General features: G+C 40.3%; 1 protein-coding gene across 1 annotated transcript; it reads left to right on the top strand.

Annotated features, from left to right (window-relative positions):
• The first annotated feature begins 229 nt into the window (after window positions 1-229).
• On the top strand, window positions 230-6214 carry LOC149417744 (uncharacterized). Its single transcript, XM_089639843.1, has one exon. It carries the CDS (start codon window positions 230-232, stop codon window positions 6212-6214), a length of 5985 nt encoding a protein of 1994 aa, XP_089495969.1.
• The last annotated feature ends 14550 nt before the right edge of the window (window positions 6215-20764 follow it).

Genomic DNA, 20764 nt, shown 5'->3' with positions numbered 1-20764 from the left:
GCCTACACGCCTTCAGGTCCACACGCCTTCAGGTCATCAGGTCCACACGCCTACACGCCTACACGCCTTCAGGCCTTCAGGTCCACACGCCTACACGCCTTCAGGTCATCAGGTCAACACGCCTACACGCCTTCAGGTCGTCAGGTCCACACGCCTACACGCCTTCAGGTCATCAGGTCCACACGCCTACACGCCTTCAGGTCATCACGCCTTCACGCCTTCTTGAAGGATGTCACCTACTCTACGCAGCGGGCGCGGCGTTTCGAGCTCCTCAGAGACATCCCAGCCCGCCCCCGCTGTCCCCGCTGCTCCAGATGGGCCTTCGCCACCTTTAGACTTGGGCCCACTTACCTCGGGCTCTTCTGAGCACGCTGTCGCCAACCGAGGTCTCGATGTTGCCGCGCCCGCGGTCCCGGCCCTTCTTGCCACGGGCCCCGCTATCCCGGCCCCCCTGGCCCCGAGCCACGCATCTATCTGCTCCGATGATGTCGCTTCGCCTGGGCTTACGTCAACCGATGACACCGTCCAGAAGTTACATCGAGAAATGCGTGCCATGCAACAACAGCACGCCCAGCAGATCGCAGACCTGCTGGCGGCCCTGAGGCCTGTGCAACCATCCACCGCGCCGGTGATCGTCCCGGCCACGGTGTCCTACGGAGCTACTACGCCGGTGATCGTCCCGGCTGCGGCGTCTCATGAAATAACTACGCCGGTGAACATCCCGGCCCCTACCCCGGCATTCGGCGGAATACAGCCGGTAGTTTGTGTCGGCCACACGGTATCGAAGCCTACCGTAGTCGAGCGACCCGTGTCTCACGGGGGTACAATGCCAGCCTACAACTCGGCCCCAATCATTACGCCCGTTTACGGCTATACCGACGGCATGCAGCCGGCACCTGAAGTCGGCCACACGGTATTGCAGCCTGCCATAGTTGAACGACCTGTATCTAACATCGGTCACCCACAGCAAGCGCCTCCACTATATGCGCCGGGCCCTGATCTACAAACACACTTTGCCGCATCGTACAATGAGCCGCGGTCTGTCAACCTGCAGAATGGGCAGCCCGCCAGTCTGCCCCATGCGGATATACCTACTCAGCCAGGGTATAATGTGCACCTCAATCGGCAGCTCCATCCTGGTTACCAGCATCAAACCTCCTCCAGCCAGGAGTTCTCACCAATATTTCCACCACCACCTACTGCCGATGAGACTTCTCGACACACAAGTGAGTGGGCACACCAAGGCGCGGACTCCGTGGCGCAACTTGCTTCTGCAATTACAAATGCAATTCGCGCCTCGCGATCCGAGGATAGCCCCCGTCCCTTGGTAGAGAATGACATAAGAATGGCTGCCCTAATAGCCAGGCAATCTACCGCCAAGGACCTACCTTCCTTCTCGGGGGACCCGCTCGAGTGGCCTACGTGGATGGCCCAATATTCACAATCCACGGCCACCTGCAAGATGACTTCGAGCGAGAATCTCATTCGGTTGCAGCGTGCACTGAAGGGCAAAGCCCGAGAGGCCGTCGGCCCCCTTCTGATGGATCCAACGCAAGTCCCCGAGATAATTGCCGTCCTTGAGCAGCGATACGGCGGCTCGGGTTCAATTGCTGCCTTGATGCTGGAGAAGGTGAAAAAACTGCCGCATCTCACCGCCGAAGCATCACTTGAGGACCTGGCAGATTTTTCTGGAACAATCCAGAACCTCGTGGCGTCGTTGCGAATCTTGCGGACCGACGGGTACCTCACTAATCCTGCCTTGCTGTCTGACGTCACATCTAAAATGCCGTGCACGTTGCGACTAGCCTGGTTGGCGGAAGTGCGCGGACAAACAGTTCCCGCCACCATAACTCAGTTCGCGGCATTTTTGAAAAGTTTTGCAAACGCGATCCCCTTAAGCGGAATGGTTGACCCCGCACGGTCTGCACGTGCCCCGCGCCGCGAACAAGTTCATGCAAATGTGCCCGCTAACTCAAGAGTGAACAATAAAAACAAAAACAATAGTGAAAACATTAATTGTGCGCAGTGTGGCGGGAACCATAAAACTCGTGAGTGCCCGGCATTCTTTGCGAAATCAGTTGATCTCCGCTGGGAAACAGTGCGCGCGAGTTCTTTGTATCGCAAGTGCCTAGAAAAACACTATACCCGCGAGTGCACCTCTAAAGTGTGGTGTGGAGTAGGAGGCTGCCGCGCCCCCCACCACAGGCTGCTACACAACCCCGCGCCCGCTTCCGCGCCAGTGAATACCGTCGTGAGTGGTGCCGTCAATCTACGACGCCAGAGTACGGATTGCCGTGTACTACTGAAGATCGTGCCAGTAGTACTGAGCACTTCGTATGAAAATGAAGCTTCAGTGTTCGCGCTTCTTGACGAAGGCTCCACGGTAACCCTCATTGATGCTGACACTGCGGCACAAATTGGCGCGAGCGGCCCAGTCCAGGGGCTAAAAATTCATGGAGCAAAGGGAATGTGCACATCTGACTTGCACTCCCGCCGGGTGAAAATAACCATAAGAGGTGCAGGTAGCAGTGATGAGTATCATATTACGGCTCACACAGTGACTGACCTCAGTCTACCGGAGCAGCGTGTCCCAGGAAGACGCGTCACCCCTCGGATACTGATCGGGCAAGACAATGCTCATTTGATAGTATCAAGAGACGTGCGGGAAGATTTCGGCACCACGCGAATAGTGTCGCGGACCGCACTAGGGTGGATTGCCCACGGTGGTACCGATCCTGGCAGCGACGGCCCAGCTACCACCCTGGCCCTGCAAATGGAGACAGCCGCAGACATCCGCCTGAGAGAGTTGGTGAAATCCAACTTTGCCGTCGACTCTCTCGGAGTAACATCTGCGGCCAGAGTCAATGCGAGTGAACTCAAAGCCACAGCCCTGATGGAAAAGACCACCCGTCCTCTACCAAACGGCAGGTGGGAAACCGGGCTATTATGGCGAAACCCGGAAGTCACGTTGCCCGACAATTACCACTGTGCCCTGAAACGTTTACAGTCCCTCGAGAGAAAGCTGGCAGCAGATGCAAGCCTAGCAGCGGCCTATACTGACAAAATGGGTCAGCTGGTAGCTAAAGGTTACGCCAGGAAACTTTCTGATCGCGAGATATCAACACCTGCCCCTCGGAAGTGGTATCTCCCACATTTTGCGGTGCTCAATCCAAACAAACCCGGAAAGATTAGAATAGTCTTTGATGCTGCCAGTCGATGCCGAGGGACTTCGCTAAATGACCAGCTGCTCACCGGTCCTGACCTGCTGTCTTCTCTTCTTGGGAACATCCTTCGCTTTAGAGAAGGGACTATTGCCATAGCAGCCGATATTCAGGAGATGTTCCTGCGTATCAAGATAAGGAGGGATGATCTGCAGTCACAACTGTACCTGTGGAAGTCACCAACATGTCGCGAACCTGACACATACCAGTTGACATCAATGATGTTCGGGGCCACATGCTCGCCGAGTAGCGCCCAGTACGTACGAGACAGGGTTGCCGGGGAATACGAACACGAGTACCCGGCCGCCGCGGCAGCCGTTCGTTCCAAATTTTATATGGACGACTATTTGGATGCGGTAGATACTGCTAGCGAGGCTGCCGCACTAGTACAAAGCGTGAGTGCCCTTCTTGCAAAGGGAGGGTTCCACTTGACGAACTGGGCCTCTAACAGTCCGGAAGCCATAGTTGACATTCCTTCCGGAGACCGGGCGAGCTCCACAGTTCACATCAGCAGCGGGGACAAAGAGATGGAGCGAGTACTAGGGCTAGTGTGGGACCCATCCACTGACTGCTTCCTTTACTCTTTTCAAAATGCAGTCAGCCCCGAAGAAGCTGTACGGCCCACCAAGAGGCAGCTTCTCTCCATCGTAATGAAGATCTTCGACCCGGTTGGATTCGTCGCGTGCCTCACAATACGGTCAAAGATCTTGCTACAAGCTGTGTGGCGGTCGAGTGTTGGATGGGACGACTTGATCACCCTTGAGCACGCCGAGAGATGGAGAGATTGGCTAAGCTTGCTTCACGAGAGCAGCGTTTCGGTGCCGAGGCGCTCCCTCTGGCACAAGCAGAGCAGCGTCACGTTACACCTATTCTGCGATGCGTCCGAACAAGCTTGCTGCACCGTCGCATACTACACAGAAGACGTGCAGGGAGTTTTACACGCGACATTCCTAGCCAGCAAGTGTAAAGTGGCTCCACTCAAGCCCCTCTCCATTCCCCGTCTTGAGTTGCAAGCCGCACTCATGGCGGCTAGATTAGCCAAGACCATCTTAAAAGAAAGCCAGGCTTTAATAAACCGGACTATCTTCTGGACAGACTCTTCAACCGTTCTGTGCTGGTTACGTACTGATCCACGCGCCTACTCTGCATTCGTGGCAAACAGATTGGGTGAAATAGATGAGATGACCAGCATACCTAACTGGAGGTGGGTGCCGACGAAGTTGAACCCCGCCGACATCGGAACACGTGACTCTGAAGTGCCTGATCTATCACCAAAAGGAAGATGGTTTTGCGGCCCTGCATTTCTTACTGCACCTGAAAGCGAGTGGCCAAAGGAGCGATCTCCCACCAAGAAACCCGACAACGACGTATTGGAGGTCAGGCCCCATTATGTAGGCCTAATAACCACTACAGGAGAGGCGTTCCCCTTAATCGAACGGTTCTCATCTTGGAACCGGCTAATTCGATCTACAGCATGGATACTCCGTTTTGTCAGGCGGTGCCGATTGGGGTCTCACAAACCCGCCGAGGGCACATTACGAGCAGAGGAACTGAAAGAAGCAGAGATCAGATGGGTCAGGAAATCCCAGGAAGACGCCTTCGCAGCTGATCTGCATACCATACGACATGGAAAGGCGCTACCTGCTGGCAGTCGTCTTAATTCCTTGACCCCCTTCCTCGGCCCAGATGATGTCTTGCGGATGAGTTCCCGATTACGAGCCCTGACAAAGACCACGAGCGTGGCCAAGACCCCCATCATATTGGATGGCAACGACCCGTACGCTCGGCTGCTGGTACGCCACTACCATGAGAAAGGAGACCACCCTAGCACCGAGAAGACAGTGGCGGAGATGCGCTGCAGTTTTTTCATTCTACGGCTCCGCACTATCAGCCAGAAAATAACACACGACTGCCCCACTTGCCGCATACGAAGAAGCAAGCCCTCTCCACCATTAATGGGGGCGCTACCATCTTACCGCCTGTTACATCATGTGCGTCCCTTTACTCACTGTGGGCTGGACTACTTCGGGCCAATGGAGGTCACAGTTGGCAGACACCGGGAGAAGCGCTATGGGGCAATTTTTACCTGCCTTTCCACCCGCGCTATTCACCTGGAACTTGCTGTTACGTTGACTGCCGACTCTGCCATTATGGCCTTGCAAAGAATGACCGCCCGAAGAGGTCAGCCCGAAGTTCTGTACTCGGACAACGGAACGAATTTCCATGGAGCAGACGCTGAGATCAGGGAAGCCTTGGATTCACTAAAACAAGATTCTAGAATTATGGACGCCATGGCTACCAAAGGCATTGAGTGGCGTTTCATACCGCCACTCAGTCCCCACATGGGGGGAGCCTGGGAAAGACTAGTACGGTCGGTGAAACGGGCCTTGAAAGCTACCTTAAAGGAAAGGGCGCCGAGGGAAGAGACCCTGCGCACAGCACTGGCAGAAGCTGAGTTTGTTGTCAACAACCGACCACTGACTCACGTCTCTGTTGACCCACGAGATGAAGAGCCCTTGACACCAAACCACTTCCTTCTGGGGTCAGCCGGAAAGCGCCCCCATTTGTCCCTGTATGACAAAAAAGAAGAAGAGGTATGTCTCCGCCGCCAATGGCGTATCGGGCAACAACTTGCAGATATGTTCTGGAGGCGCTGGCTCCGAGAGTACATCCCCACTATGGGCGCCCGACAGAAGTGGCACCACCCAGCCGAGCCCATCAAAAAGGATGACCTTGTGGTGATCATGGATCCTGCGCTACCCCGGAACAGTTGGCCGCGCGGCCGAGTCATCGATGCAAAACCCGCCGCTGATGGTCAAGTGAGCATTCAAACAGCTTCCGGGATATATGTGCGGCCAGCCGTTAAGATCGCCGTACTGCTGCCAGCCCCAAAATCCACCACTCCAGAACCATCTACAATACGGCCCGTCCAACTGCGAACCATGGGTACCGGTCGTCCAGATCGTCGAAACACTTCACGTCCTCCCAAATAGCTTGGCGCAGAGGGCTGCACCGGGGGGAGTATATCGGACGCTTGTTCATTATAATTTAAGAATGACTTTATATTGTTTGTTTACATCTTTCGCTACTATTTACTACTATAAGAAATAAATAAATATTGTTTGCGTATAATGTTAATCCGTGGATGTGACATTAATAAACTATTTTGAAATTGTCCACATTCACGGAACTCTGCATTGTGTACCTAGCTTTAAGATTGTCAAATTCCTTGAAATATAAAAAATGTTACTTGTAAAAAAAATAAACAATAAACAATTGGCCGGCGGGTAGAAATTAGAAAGTGTGGGGTCCAAGGCTGGCTGGTACGCTCCAACGGCTTTAGAAATCCGACCAATGAGAAGCCATAAACGGGCCGCCGAACCGTGGCCGACCTTTTTTTTATGTGCCGTTGTCGAGTCGGAACTTTGACAAAAAGCACCAATTTTAAATTTTAAATTCTCTTTCTCCATTGGGTCACCCTCGCCTCGGACCTTCGCATCTACGAGCTACCTGCCGCTGCCCCTTTCTGCCGAGTTCTGAGAATTTTATTGGCCTTTCTCCTTCAACTGAAGAATCCTGCATCGACAAGATTCCGGCGGGCACCACGTGGCTTAAGAAGCTGACATACTTAACTGCCTTTTTAAAGGCAATCTTTCATTTATTTGCATTTGCACAAAGTCGTCTATATACCAGAAACGTCCTTTTCAGGACGAGGTTCAATTGATTTGCATTTTGCACAAAGTCGTGTATATTCCAGAAACGTCCTTTTCAGGACGAAAGTCAATTGATTGGCATTTACAAAGTCGTTTGAGTCGTGTAACTAACCCCTATTTTTTCAGTCTGTATGCACACGACATTTAGTCGGGTACACCTGGAGTATTCTTATAAATTAAATTTTCAAATTGCACTTAACATATGTGTGCGCTAGGCCATCGATATGTTGAATGATTGATAAAAATTATCTTGGAAATCGAAACCCCTTTTCTCCAAAATGTAATGTTATTTCCCAAAACATTCTGTCTTTCCATTTGAATGTACCTACTATCTTATTTGGTGATCACATCCCTATGTCCCATCGACCATAAATTTCTCTTTCTACCATTTCTTCGTATGTTTCAGTGGGATTCCCCACTTCAATGATAAGTACCTGACATCTACAATATATAATACATTCCTTCAACTAATTCTAACTATCCAAAAAAATACGTACGATAAATTGAAGACCTCAGTGGAATTAAAAAGTCAAATTTATGAGTACATTTTTGTCCTTTGTTTTTTTGCGCAATTAGATTTATTGAAGCTTTAGATGTTACATTGGGTCGTACAATATCCGAAAATATCTTTGGGTACATAAAGTTGTTGCAAAATCATTAATTTTTGATAAATTGATAAACAACCCGTTCATCCATTTTTGTATTCAATTTATATTCTGTGAACATAATATCCAGCCAATTTGTTTACTGTTTCTACGATTAGGTACTACGTAACTCCGCGGGAAACTAACTCAATTTAAAAGGAACGAATCAACAGGAAGGGCAGGCACCTATAACCTTTAGCCCACTGAGTATCTGACACAAACTGTTGGGTCATTGGCCCAGACTTGCATCCTTGAGGAACTCCTACAGAAATATGATATGGCTGTCCTCCTCCGCGCTCCTAATTATTCATCGCATTATTAAGTAGGTACCCGATTAGGTTTAATACCTTCCGAGTTCATTTGTGTTTAATCTAATGATTGAATTCGAATCTTCGCAGTTGGTCGCATTTTACTTGTACTTTCGTTATTATAAAAATACTAGCGCAGACCCTTGAATAATCACGAAATCTGACTTTACTTGTCAAAATTAACCCTAACAATTTTGAACAAAATAAATATGCATTTCAAATATAGATTTAATATATTTTTCTTGTAAAAGAAAATATATTATGTAGGTACTTTGTGGCTTGTCTGAATTCTGGAAATATCAATTTCAATTTTGAAAATGAAAATGACGCTTACATTCAAAACAAATCCGAGTTCACTGAACCAGAAAGGCAAATCACAGACCCACAACCTAAATTAGAATTTTTGATGATATATTATTTCGTTTTCAAATTAGTAAACTTAAAAACTTTTCTCAAGTTTTTGATAAGCCCTACGAAAATAGCTTAAGTTTTCATACTTCTCACGGCTATTCTAGAAAATTATAATTATTTAAACATGTACAGCTTGACATTTATTTATCTCTGCAAGCAGCCAAACAAGGACCTAACAAATAAATTAAATATTTTTTAAAGTACATAAATATTTGTATCTATGCAGTGGTGATGCACCTTACTGCAAAGATAAGTGTGTCCTTTATAGTTTATTCACATTATAATTTATTTTTTTTGTTTAAATTTGATGCGATCATTTATACAGTGTCTGGGGGTAAGCTGCACAAAACTTCGGGAGGATTCTACATGATGGTTGAAGTAAAAAAGATATTTATATGTTTTTCAAATTTCGTAGTTTTTATCCCATACAAAAATAATTTTCCATTGAATAATATTATTTTCTCAATTCAACTTTTGTTCCTGAAAACTACCTTAAACTTTGAAATTTCTAAAAAAGTTATTAATTTCTTTTACTTGTAATATCGTGTAGAATCACCTCCCGAAGTTTGTTCTCTTTACCCCCGGACATCCTGTATGTTTGATGTCTGGTGGCAGATAATATATTGTTTAGGTACTTTTATTGCCACGTAGTGGGTGTTGGTGTACTTTTACGGATATAGTTTTGTGTCAATCTAGTTTTATGTTTATGTTGTGAGGGTTTAGTGGAAATTTGTCTGGAACTCATCGTACGAGAGTAAACGTACCAGTAAACAACTCCATTTGATTTTCGATTATGACCATCCTTGACGTTTCTATTATGACTATCCTTAAAAAGTCCTGGCAAATTAATATTTGTAGGTATAGTCTTCAAAATGAAAAGCGTGCATTTATGAAAATAACTTTCTTAATATTGGTTAATTGATGGCACCATTATAATAACATTCAATAACATGTTTTATACATTTAAAAGAAATTAGCATCACCGAAATAAACCGACAGAAGTCAGTTTTCTCTTACTTCGGGGGAAGACGATTAAACATTTTGTACCTAATCATTATTTCTTGAAAAGATAATCATTCACTGGCCAGTTTGACCGATGTATGTGGAGAAAAATGTGCACTGCAAATGTATTAAAAATCTCTTCAAATTATTGGTAATCCGGTCAAAAACGGGATTGCAGGCCGTCTTCTGATAAACCTTTATCGTTCCTAATATATCGGAATACGTGTTAATGCACCTGCATTTGTCTTGCATTGCGGAAGTATTAAGATTTTCTGAACAGGTGCTCCTACATCGTGATAATACGTTCGTATTTTATTAAATGTTTATTAGGAAACCTATCAATTTGTTCGTTAAGAGCCTGCAATCCCGTTTTTAACTAGATTACGAATAATTCGAAGAGATTATCGATAAATTAGCAATATTCAATATTAGTAATTAGTAATGGATATTTATTACATGGAAATGAAATACTTTGTATTCACCACTTTGAATTAATAATAAATCTAAGCCGGTAGCTTCTTCGATTATGAAAATGACTCGATTATGAAAAAACGATTATGAAAATTAATGAATTTAAAAATATACAAGTATAGAAAAATAAGTACATTAAAAAATGTTATTTTTCTCCGTGTTGCTCAACAATGGAAAACTTGACATTATCACATGAAAAATAACATTAAATTCTTCTCAGCAACGATAAAATTGGCGTTTATATTCGTTTCTAGTACCTACCTACACAATTTTATTATTATTCATCTAATGAATTGTGTCGTAACACGATTTTTAATCAACACAATGCATGTTTTACAGAAATCAAATCCTTGGGACTATTATGCAACGTGAAACGTTTATAAATACAAAAAACGCTTTTCACAATTAATATTTTTCATTAAAAAGTTTGCAATTCTTTTCATGATTTTTCTGCTTTTTCATTATACAGGGTGTCCGGGGGTAAAGTGCGCTAACTTCGGGGGTTACATGATAGAACAAGTAAAAAAGATAAATGACTTAAAAATTCCACCGTTTTAAGGTAGTTAAGTAACCAAAAAATCGTGCAGAATCACCATCCGAAGTTAGTGCACTTTACCCTCGGATAACCTGTATATCTTACCGATAATTCATTCATTAGTAACGGTTATTAAATATGCACATTTTTACAGCAAATAAATTTTCCGTGGCTAGGTTTATAATTGAATTTATTTGTAATCCTACACAATGACACGTTTATTGCATTTTACCAAATGATTTGCAACTCGATGTAATAATAACTCAGGGTCGCAGTTAGTTAAGTAAAATGCTATGTTTTTAATTTTATTAATTTATTTATTTACTTACGAACGGACTTCCTATTTAAAAATAATAACTCTATATTTTATTAAAAAATGTAAATTATAAGAGTAAAGCGAAGACAAAAGACAGACTTAGTCAAAGAAAAAATAATTAGAAGTCAAGTCTTCGCTAGAAGTCAAAATATTTATAAATATATAATATTTCTTTTCTATTTTAGTGACCGATAAAAATCATTTAGAATTTAACCGAAAAAAGTCAAGGTCTTGACTTGAGTTGATTTCTGGACAATGGTGAATTATAGCCATAATTAGTTGAATGGTGATTGAGGAAGAGCAGTTCCTTATTTGTCTACGGGAGGGATGAGTTGTAGTAAAGTAGGCGAATCAATAATACAATTAATCATTTTGAAGAAACTAACGAGATCAACTTTGGAGAAAATTATCTCAATTTTACCATACGAGTAATTTCCTTTTTCTAATCCAAGCCTATAATTTGATTCAATTTGACGAATAAAAGGAGACCAAACAACACAAGCATATTCGAGATGGGGACTAACCAAGGAGCAGTTCTTAGGGTATTTATATTTTTGAAGTCAGAAGTTATTCTATTGTTGAAACCAAGCAACAATATTTCTCTTTTACATGTTACCTAAGTGGATACTTTTCTTTTACACTTCCAATTCGAAAAACTAAGTTTGAGGAACTGTGTTATCTGGTATCTATAAGAGAAAGGTTGGGAAGTACCTGGCTATTCAGATCTGATCACTAAACGTAGATAGATTCATTTCAAGTAACGTTTAATTTTTAATAGAAACCAGATTTATTTATTTTCTTGCCCAGGAATTTAAGCCCGCGTTTTTGGATGTGCGGGGCTTATCGGCATGTACCAAAAAACTTTAACCGCGAATAAGATAGCGAACACTGAAGATATTTGAGTAAAAAATGTTAATGTCGTTTTGTTTTCCGACGAAATTTTGTGCAATTACAAACAATTTTTTTTTTCCTTCACACGTCTCCACTGATTACACTTCCACACGACGCAATGGATCACGTTGTACGCTAGTTTGAGTCGATTTTTTTCTTCAGAATTAATTGCGTGCTAGTAACGAAAAGTTATCTTTGTTTCTAAGACATCAAAATAATATAATTTAAAAAAATTAAAAAAATATCTTTAGGCTCCGAGGGTCCGTTGAAGTTTGAGAAAATTTGCTAAATATTCGATGTTTTCAGTCGCTTTATAAAATATTCTGGTAGAGTTAAATGATGTTTGTTTATGAGATTTAGTTTAATAGGATTTATAGCTTTGGTAGATACAACTAACATTTATTATTTTTGCATCTATATACAACCCGCCCTCACTTCCTCCTTTATTTGCGTTAGTCGGCCAAGGCTACCAAAACTCTGCCCCTCCGACGATCAGTAAATCTCCATCTTTTACAGTTCGCTCCGAGATCTGTATCAGGTATCAGATTGAGCTGGTATATCAATCGCTCCTGCCGTATTATGATTTCAACATAATAACTAAGAATAATAACAATAAAGTTATAGATAAAAATAGAGTGCTTGGCGCACTTAGGATAAAGTATGTGGTTTTTTTTCGATGTTCGAAAGCACAAGACTTAAGTTTACGTAAAAAAGAACACAAATATTATAATTAAATTGTTAATCGTGTAACCAGGCTCTTATTTTTTGACTCATGTTACCCCTACATCATGCACTGATGTTGAAGTAACCAAAGCAATAATAGAATATTTTGCTTGACAAGACATTTCACTTGACCATTTAAAAGGAACTGGTTGTGACGGTTAACACAGGTATAACTAGATGTGTGATTCAAACGATGGAGAAACATTTGTGCAGTGCAGTGGCTGTTCTGTCTTTTTCATTGCAACGAGCGGCTTCTACGCTATTTGATTATTAAATTGGATGGTACAACCATTGCTCTTTTCCGGCGCTATATAATTATTGTCATAGTTTACTAGTAAATTTAAATACCGATCGAAACTACTTGCTTGATATTTTCAAAACAGTTTCTAGCGGACATTGTTATCCTGATCTTGCCATAAGAAACCCAAGAGTGGTGTCACAAGCACGGTGGATTACTCTATCGAGTCGTATCATACGACTTCGTATTGGAAGTGTAACGCCATCAGAAAATGTGTTCATACTAACCATGTTTGTCACGAGAGCTTACGTTCCTACGTGGTTTCATATGAAACTATACTGGTCGTGCAAATATGAAGCAAGGCATAGTTTTAATGTGACAAACCATTCTCGCTATCTTCCGGGGAAATTAAAAATAATTATTAATCATGTGACAAAGCAAAATGCTTACTAAGCTTATCCTGAGAATGTACTCTTGACGATGATAAGATAACCGATGAATTGCATACCACCAAAAACTTGGGATAATGCGTTTATTGGAAGCTAGAGAATTAGCCCGTCGTCCCACGGGTCGGTAAGCAATAGATATAAGTCGATAGTTCTAAGACCCTGCGCAGAAAATTAAGTTCTTATATTAAGGTGACGATCTGCAGCAGAGTTCAGTGTGGAACTTTTCTGCGCAGGGTTTTACAGCATTTGATTTATGTCGATTGCTGAATCGCTGCTTAAAGTCTTTCGGGTACCTACCTAGGAAAGGCTGTGTGTAGAGTGCACCTTTGTTTATAACTGTGTAAACCTCTATTAACACATTCAAATCCTACCTTGGAAAGGCTGTGGACGGAGTGCACTTTTGTTTGTAAGTATGTAAACCTTTAGTAACACTTTCACATCCTACCTAGGAAAGACTGTGGGTAGAGGGCACTTTTTTATATGTATGTAAACCTCTATTAATACTTTCCCATAGCCCTTTAATATTGACATCCTAAGTTGGTTTCAGTTGAGTTTTAACACCTTATGAGATAATACTTTAAACCAGCGCAACAGAATCCTATTATATTAACTATTTTAAATCTATTAAAATTTAAAAAATCTGCATTGCTTGCATAATTGTTTATTCATGGCATTTGAAAATAATTTCCCAAAAAAACTTTTAGAATGTTTATTAAATTCTTTTTTTAACAATTTTCAACATAATAAGTATATAATAATTGGCTGACTGCCCTTGTTGGTTATTTTTCCCGTGTAATATTAAACACGATACTTTCTCTCGCAGCGCCCACCGAATGAAACTTCAACATAGTTCCTCGGATACAAGTTGGGGGTATTTATCGCATATATTGCCGGGTGGTATTTCTGAGGTTTCAGCAGGGTCTCCTTGCTTGTCTGGGGGGTAGTTGGTACTACCGCGTGTAAAAGAATCGTTCTTTCGATTCCTTCAAATATCGCTTGATACTTGGTGGGATTTTTATTCGGTAGACATCTTCTTCCGTTCTCTCTTGTGTTATTCCGGTCACCTAAATAGAGACAGCATCTTTATGTCTTTGATTTTTGATTTTCGATAATCTTTTTACTGTTTTCAAGCTCAAATAGTAAAATAAGATGTGCATATATATTTTAAATATAACCGGGTAAAGTCATGAATATTTTTTTTATTTATTTGTTAAATGGGGTGACTTAGTAATTTTCAACTTTGAAACTAAATATTTTTTTTATAAAATCATTTGTCTTGGAGAATGTTATGTCACATTTATTGTACGTGCTTAAACTATCGAAATAAATATTTAAAAAATGTATGTTATGTGTTTGTGGAATAAAAAAATTTAAAACATGGTGATCAGGTCACCTTTCGAATTATGGCAACGTTGATTATACTTACCAATTTATGAGATTATTACAACGATACATCATTTCCAAAAAATAGTGGAAAAATAGCGGTTCGTATATTCTAGTATATAATAAGTATTATAATCGTTTAGCAATTTATAATTGTTTTTCTGTCTGAATATGTCTAATATCGCTTCGCAATTCGCAAATCAATATTTCGTTTGAATATTAGCAGAACATAAGTAATTTAACACTTATTTTCGAAGCGTCATTGTATCCGCATTGCCCGAAAAAACATAATTAAAAGAAGCGAGTAATTTCTGAATGGTGGCGAGAATTATGCATGTGTCTACGAGGATGTAAGTCACTCAATATTATGTTTGTAAAAATGTACCTTTGTATGTATCACACCTTCCAGATGCTATGCGAACACGCGCTCATATGATTGATGCACGTTAACATATATTTTTTTAACCACAATCTTTACATTTTTCTAAGATTTTCATCAATTTTATTGAATTTTCGAGGTGTACGTAGGTATATATTTGTAAAACTCATTTACACAAGATAGTAAAATGCTAGGCTTCAGGACGCCTTTTAAGGCGTGAGAACTGGCTCGCTACCAAATCACATCGAGCGCTAGGCGCATTTTTGCTATAACCCCGCTAGAAGTTTGACATGTTTGACCTAACCACGTATATTTTAGAGCAGGCAGATCACATCGTGCCGAATACATATCGACTAAATTGGAAGGCAGATACGGGTACCGCCGGGAACCCTTTATTAGATAACCAACACCTCTGCCACAAGTCATCCCAAGTGGTGTTTGGTGTATTACTGACTTTGCGGGGGTGCCCGGGTTCTTGGGGTGAAGTTTGTCAAGATCTTGGCGGCGGAAGAGTCATGCCCACCAACTGAGGGCGAGCTGGAACTGGTTGAGGGAGACCTTTTGACCCCTCCAGTAGGACTCTCGACCCTTCATCGCCTTGCACCGCAGTTGGAGGGATGGATTAATATGTCTGTCAATCTCTCATATGTGTTTTCTTCCTTTCCTTAAAAATACCCTCCACACAGCATCCCCAAACATGACATAGGCTCTGAGGGATATTATTTTCCTTAGGACCTCCTGTATAAGTTAATGTTAAAATAAATATCCGGGCTTGAGGACACGTGTTTGATTTTTGCCTGAAATACGCCTTTCAATACCAGTTCATAAACATGATGACAAGAAAAAATAAACAATTACCTAGTTTTCAAATATCTAGTTCTTGTTCTAGTTGAACACAATCACCATTGATATTATATGTTCGAAGCTGTGGTATCACAACAGAAAGTCTCCACCTTATCTTCAAAATTTTCCGTGCGAGTTCATTGGATAGAAGATTTTCTTATAGGAAATTCGTCAAAATTAAGTCCAAGTGCCTTAATAGTATCTTGAATAATAAAAACAGAGTCTCTCATACTTAACTGACACGGGCTGCTACCAATTTGGGGGTAGTGAAATCTTTCTCTTTTCCTCTTGTAGTCTCAGATAAGACGACATAGTCCTTCAGGGAAATTATTTTCAGGTCCTTTTATAGGGTCTCCTGTGCGGAGCTAATATAAATAAAAAGCAGACAAATATCGACTACAGAAGACTAATATCGACTTCAGAAAATTAGTATCGACTACACAAGATTAATATCCACTACAAAAAATTAGTATCGACTACAGAAGACTAATATCTAATATACAAGATTAATATCGACTACAGAAGATTAATATCGACTACAAACGATTAGTATCGACTGCAGAAGAATAATATCTACTTCTAGTGGACCCCGCAAAGCTTCGCTATTGCTAATGTCTCTTTCGAGCGTTTCCGACTTCTTCCACTATTCACTACTATAAACCATAATACTTTACTGTTCAAAAACTACACTTGTTCGACTTTAATTCCGCTCCGTGTCTCATTCCCGTGCAGAGATAATGATGCGTTAAGTATTCCTCGGGAGTCCTCGACTTCTTCTACATTCAAACTACTCTCTAAACACTCCTGGAACTAATAAGAACAAACTTTTAAATTTTTAGCTATATCGGTCAACTACTTTTCGTGTTTTGCGATCGCAAATATACGCGTGGAAGATTGATATCGACTACAGAAGACTAATTAATATCTACTATACAAGATTAATATCGACTACCGAAGATAACATCTACTATAATTACTAATATCGACTATAGACGACCATATCCGCGAGATGTTTTTAAAAGTTCAAAAACAAAAAATGTTTACCTTTTATTTGAGTTCTCTCGACTACCATACTACGAAGGCTAGTCCCCTTATCATGGTAGTCATGTACCACTACCTGTACCAGTCTACCAGTCGTGTACAACTGTACTCGTATATTATATATCCCCCTAACGCTGTAAGGCACTTGGTGCATTTATTTTTTATTTTTTGGTCTTAGAAAATGATTCGTTTAGGCAGATATTTATAATGGTGATAGTAACTTCAGATTACCACTGAACACACTTCCAATAATAATATATAATATTATAGCCTAAGCCCCTTACATTGCTCGTAAAGAGCGTTGGACTTAGGAAGGCGATTGCACGGTTACTGTGTGCGACAATTGGATTATTTGCTCTTTTTATCGCCTTGTTACTTACAGACATAATAAACTTACTTGCTTTCTATAAATAGGCCAGGTAACTATTCAAATATGCATGTTAAATAAAGCTACAGTGGTAGACGCAATACGTTATGTACATTGCAGCCGTTCACTGAATATACATTTCCGCATACTACGGGACTTGATACGTGACGCTGCAAACTTTGACTCAATTTCTTAGAAAAACCCACACACGGTTGTGGTGGCCCTTCTCAACTAAATAACGAAGCCAATATGTCCACGTCTTGTAGTACCTACACCTATTTGAATTACAATTTTATTTTCGTCAATAAATGCACATCTTGGAAATCGAAATTAACCCTCTTTCCTACATCGAGCTGAAACTCATCACATAGAGTCGTTGTCGATGACAATGCATTCTATCAACTTTTGGTGGCAATGACGCGTACCCACGCGAACATATACGCATTTCACTTAAATTCTATGAAATTACCGCATCGAGATTTGGCTCGGTTGGTAGAGTTGTTGACTCCAGTTTCTGGGTAGGAAGGTTCAATCCTATGATAATGTTTGTTTAAGTTTTAAAAGACATTTGAAAATTGATGTACTTATTGTAGTAAAAAAACTTATTTTTTTATGGATTGATTTTTTTGAGGCGGTAAAATGTCTTTACCACTGAACAGTTAGGAACGCCCTTCAAGTGTGATCCATACCGATTTGAAAGAAAATGGATGTCACCAATTTACATTTTATTCAACTATACATTTTTCTTAATGTTATGTTATTTCGCTTTATAATTTACCTCTTGTTTATTTTGAACATGTAAAAAAATTAACGTACTTACTAAAAAAACTTGACCAAATTTGCAATTTATAATTCACACAAATTACCATGCACAATGTGACCTTAGAACGGGGAACCCCATAAGAATCAACAAATGTAAAAATGTATTAAAAATAAAACATTATTTTACAATACCTTTTGACTCCTAGTCCCCCATACAGACCAATGTAATTGATTTTCTCACAAGAAAGATTGCTTATATTTGAAAATTAGTTAACTTCGAACGCACAGACACGCCCATAATACACTTTCATAGGTTGACCACTTCGGTGGTCTCTAATTATTTGACTAACTAATCACATAAGAAATGAGATTATTTCGTTTTTTTTAATTGACATAATTCAAACAAAGATTCGAACGATTTCAATGATTTTAAATCGATTTTTTTATTGCTAGAACCATTTAAAACTGGTTCAATTTTTTTATTGAAATAACCATCTATCTGATTTTATTTATTTTACAAACTTTAAAATAGATTCTCTTCGTGTTGTTTATATTAATAAACACACATTTTAACTGCCCAGCATTCCCAATTTATAACGATTTATAACATATTTCTCTTTAACCCTTTAAGTTTTTAAGTTCCAAAAAAAAAAGTTATTTTTGAAGAAAATACAGGGTTTTCCAATAAGAGGTGTTATTTTAATATTTAATATTTTATTTTTGAAGCTCTCATTTTTCGACATTTGACAAGTAAAAACTACACCATTAATAAAAATGGAATGATACACGCTTCAACACCGCATTGAAATTATTAAAATTCACTTGAGTGAATCAAATGCAAATCGTCTTGAGTGATAAGGCCCATTTCCACCTCGGTGGCTTCGTCAGCAAGCAAAATTGTCGCATCTGGGGCTCGGAAAACCCAAGAGTTATTGTTGAAAAGCCTCTCTACTCTCAACGTGTGACTGTTGGGTGCGGTTTATGGTCCGGCAGAGTCATTGGACCTTACTTTTTCGAAAATGAGGCTGGAACAACAGTTACAGTGAATAGATTGCGCTATCGAGAGATGATTAATGATTTTTTATAGCCGGAATTGGATGGTATGCATGGTATGATCTGGACGACGTTTAATTTCAACAAGACGGCGCTACGTGCCACACAAGAAACGAAACCATTGATCTTTTACGATTGAATATCAAAATAACACCTCTTATTGGAAAACTCTGTATTTATACATTTGTAATGTCGAAACGGTATTTATATGAAGTTACATGTTTTATTCTGTTCTTTAATATGTTATAGGTATAAAAAAATTCACAGTTTATCTTTAAATGCAACTAAAGCATTTGTCGAAAGATTATTACTGTTTTTCAAAGGAATAGTGTTTTATTAAATATTTTCACAAATTTCGCTTAATTATTGTCGTTTTTTAAATAAGCGCGCTCCCTCTAACATTCGTATTTAAATATCTCCCTTTCAAACCATCTTTGAACGTTTACTACGGGACCTTAACATTTACACTCTTAAAAAACATTACGCATTGCTCTCTATAAAAAAAAAACACCGTATGAAATAAACATTAGAATTCATTTTTTACCAAACCAACAGCACCACTGTAACTTACTATGTATTTAATTGAAATAAAATTTCAATTCGCATCGCTGTGGACCAATGCCGAGTACGAAAGTTAACCTATATCTTTAGCTGTTTGAGACAGATTCTAAAAAAGAATGACCTACTTCGCTTTTTTCTGTCAATCCGTAATTCAATATGGTATAATAGGATGGCGCTTATAAAACCCATACACAATCTCTTCGCATTGCGCAAAAACTAATAATTAAATAATTTTAAAATATTGTTTTTGTATCAAATTATTGTATTTATTAAAAAATTTAAAATTTGAACCTGCTAAACTAGTCATTTTATGCAATTACGTGGTACATTTTCAATCAGTATATGTATAATAATAATGATGATAGATTAACAATTACAGTCAGTAAAATGAAGTACTCTGTTCCTAAAGTACTCAACTTTCCATAAAATAAAGAAGATGCTATTTTAAATAAAGCCGCACCATTCAGAAAAACAACAAATATCAGGTTAATATACATGTTACCGATTCCGATATGTAAAAAAGACTTTGGGTCAACAGAACTGCAAATACCTAGGAACAAACTGTTTAATAAATTACCAGAATATGTAAGATCGCTTAATAATATCTTTAAAGAATTCAAAAAATAACTAATAAAATATATTGAAACTTTAACAAAAAAATATATATCTTCTGTATAAAATAAAAACAGTGAGAAAAATCTTCATACACACAAGCATAGCTTTTACGGGGGTAGGTATATCTTTAAATAAAAATATGTAAAGACATTGAATACCTACAAACACTTTATTGCTGGAAAAGTAAAAACTAACAATAAACGATTTTATAAAACAATAATACTATACTCACGGGAAAGGTGACACGGCGCGTTATACATACAAAAAATCTTATAGGTACTCTTTAACCTACTGAAAGGGACGATACATCTCGCTACTAGGATCAGGTCTTGAGCCCTCGACCGGCTCGGGATCTGTGCTCGTTCAAGGCCGTGCTTCCGCTTATATAGGCCATACGTGGTACATCATCGTGACAGGGAGCATGAAATTTGCCTCTTATTAGTTGATTAATAATTTGCGTAACCAGTAGGAGATCTACGTTTTTTATTTTCTTTTTTTTATACATATTTCGATAAGTTTCTAGCGCAGATCCGTGAAAAATCACGTATAAATCAGTTCTAATTTTCTGTTAAATATTGTGTTATAGGTTTTTAAGTACTGTGTAAAAGTCTCTAGGTACTTTTAAAAAATATGTTTTTCGCTTTTTTGAATTCTCCAAATAAACACAGGATTTGGTAGGAATCTAGGGCCAGCGTGTGCAGAAGTGACGGACATTTGCACATATCATGATACATATCGTGAGGTCAGGGACCATCTCAGTATCTTTCAAAACTTCTGTGCAGCCGGTTTAGCCACGTCACAAACCCGTACTAACCCTCCCCTTGATGTTAAAAAATCC

The sequence above is a fragment of the Hesperophylax consimilis genome, chromosome 14 (assembly GCF_061612785.1).
Source record: "Hesperophylax consimilis isolate HC1 chromosome 14, BYU_Hcon_1.0, whole genome shotgun sequence".
NCBI lineage: Eukaryota > Metazoa > Arthropoda > Insecta > Trichoptera > Limnephilidae > Hesperophylax > Hesperophylax consimilis.
Note: the sequence above shows the minus strand (reverse complement) of the source record. Positions and strands in the feature narration are given on the sequence as shown.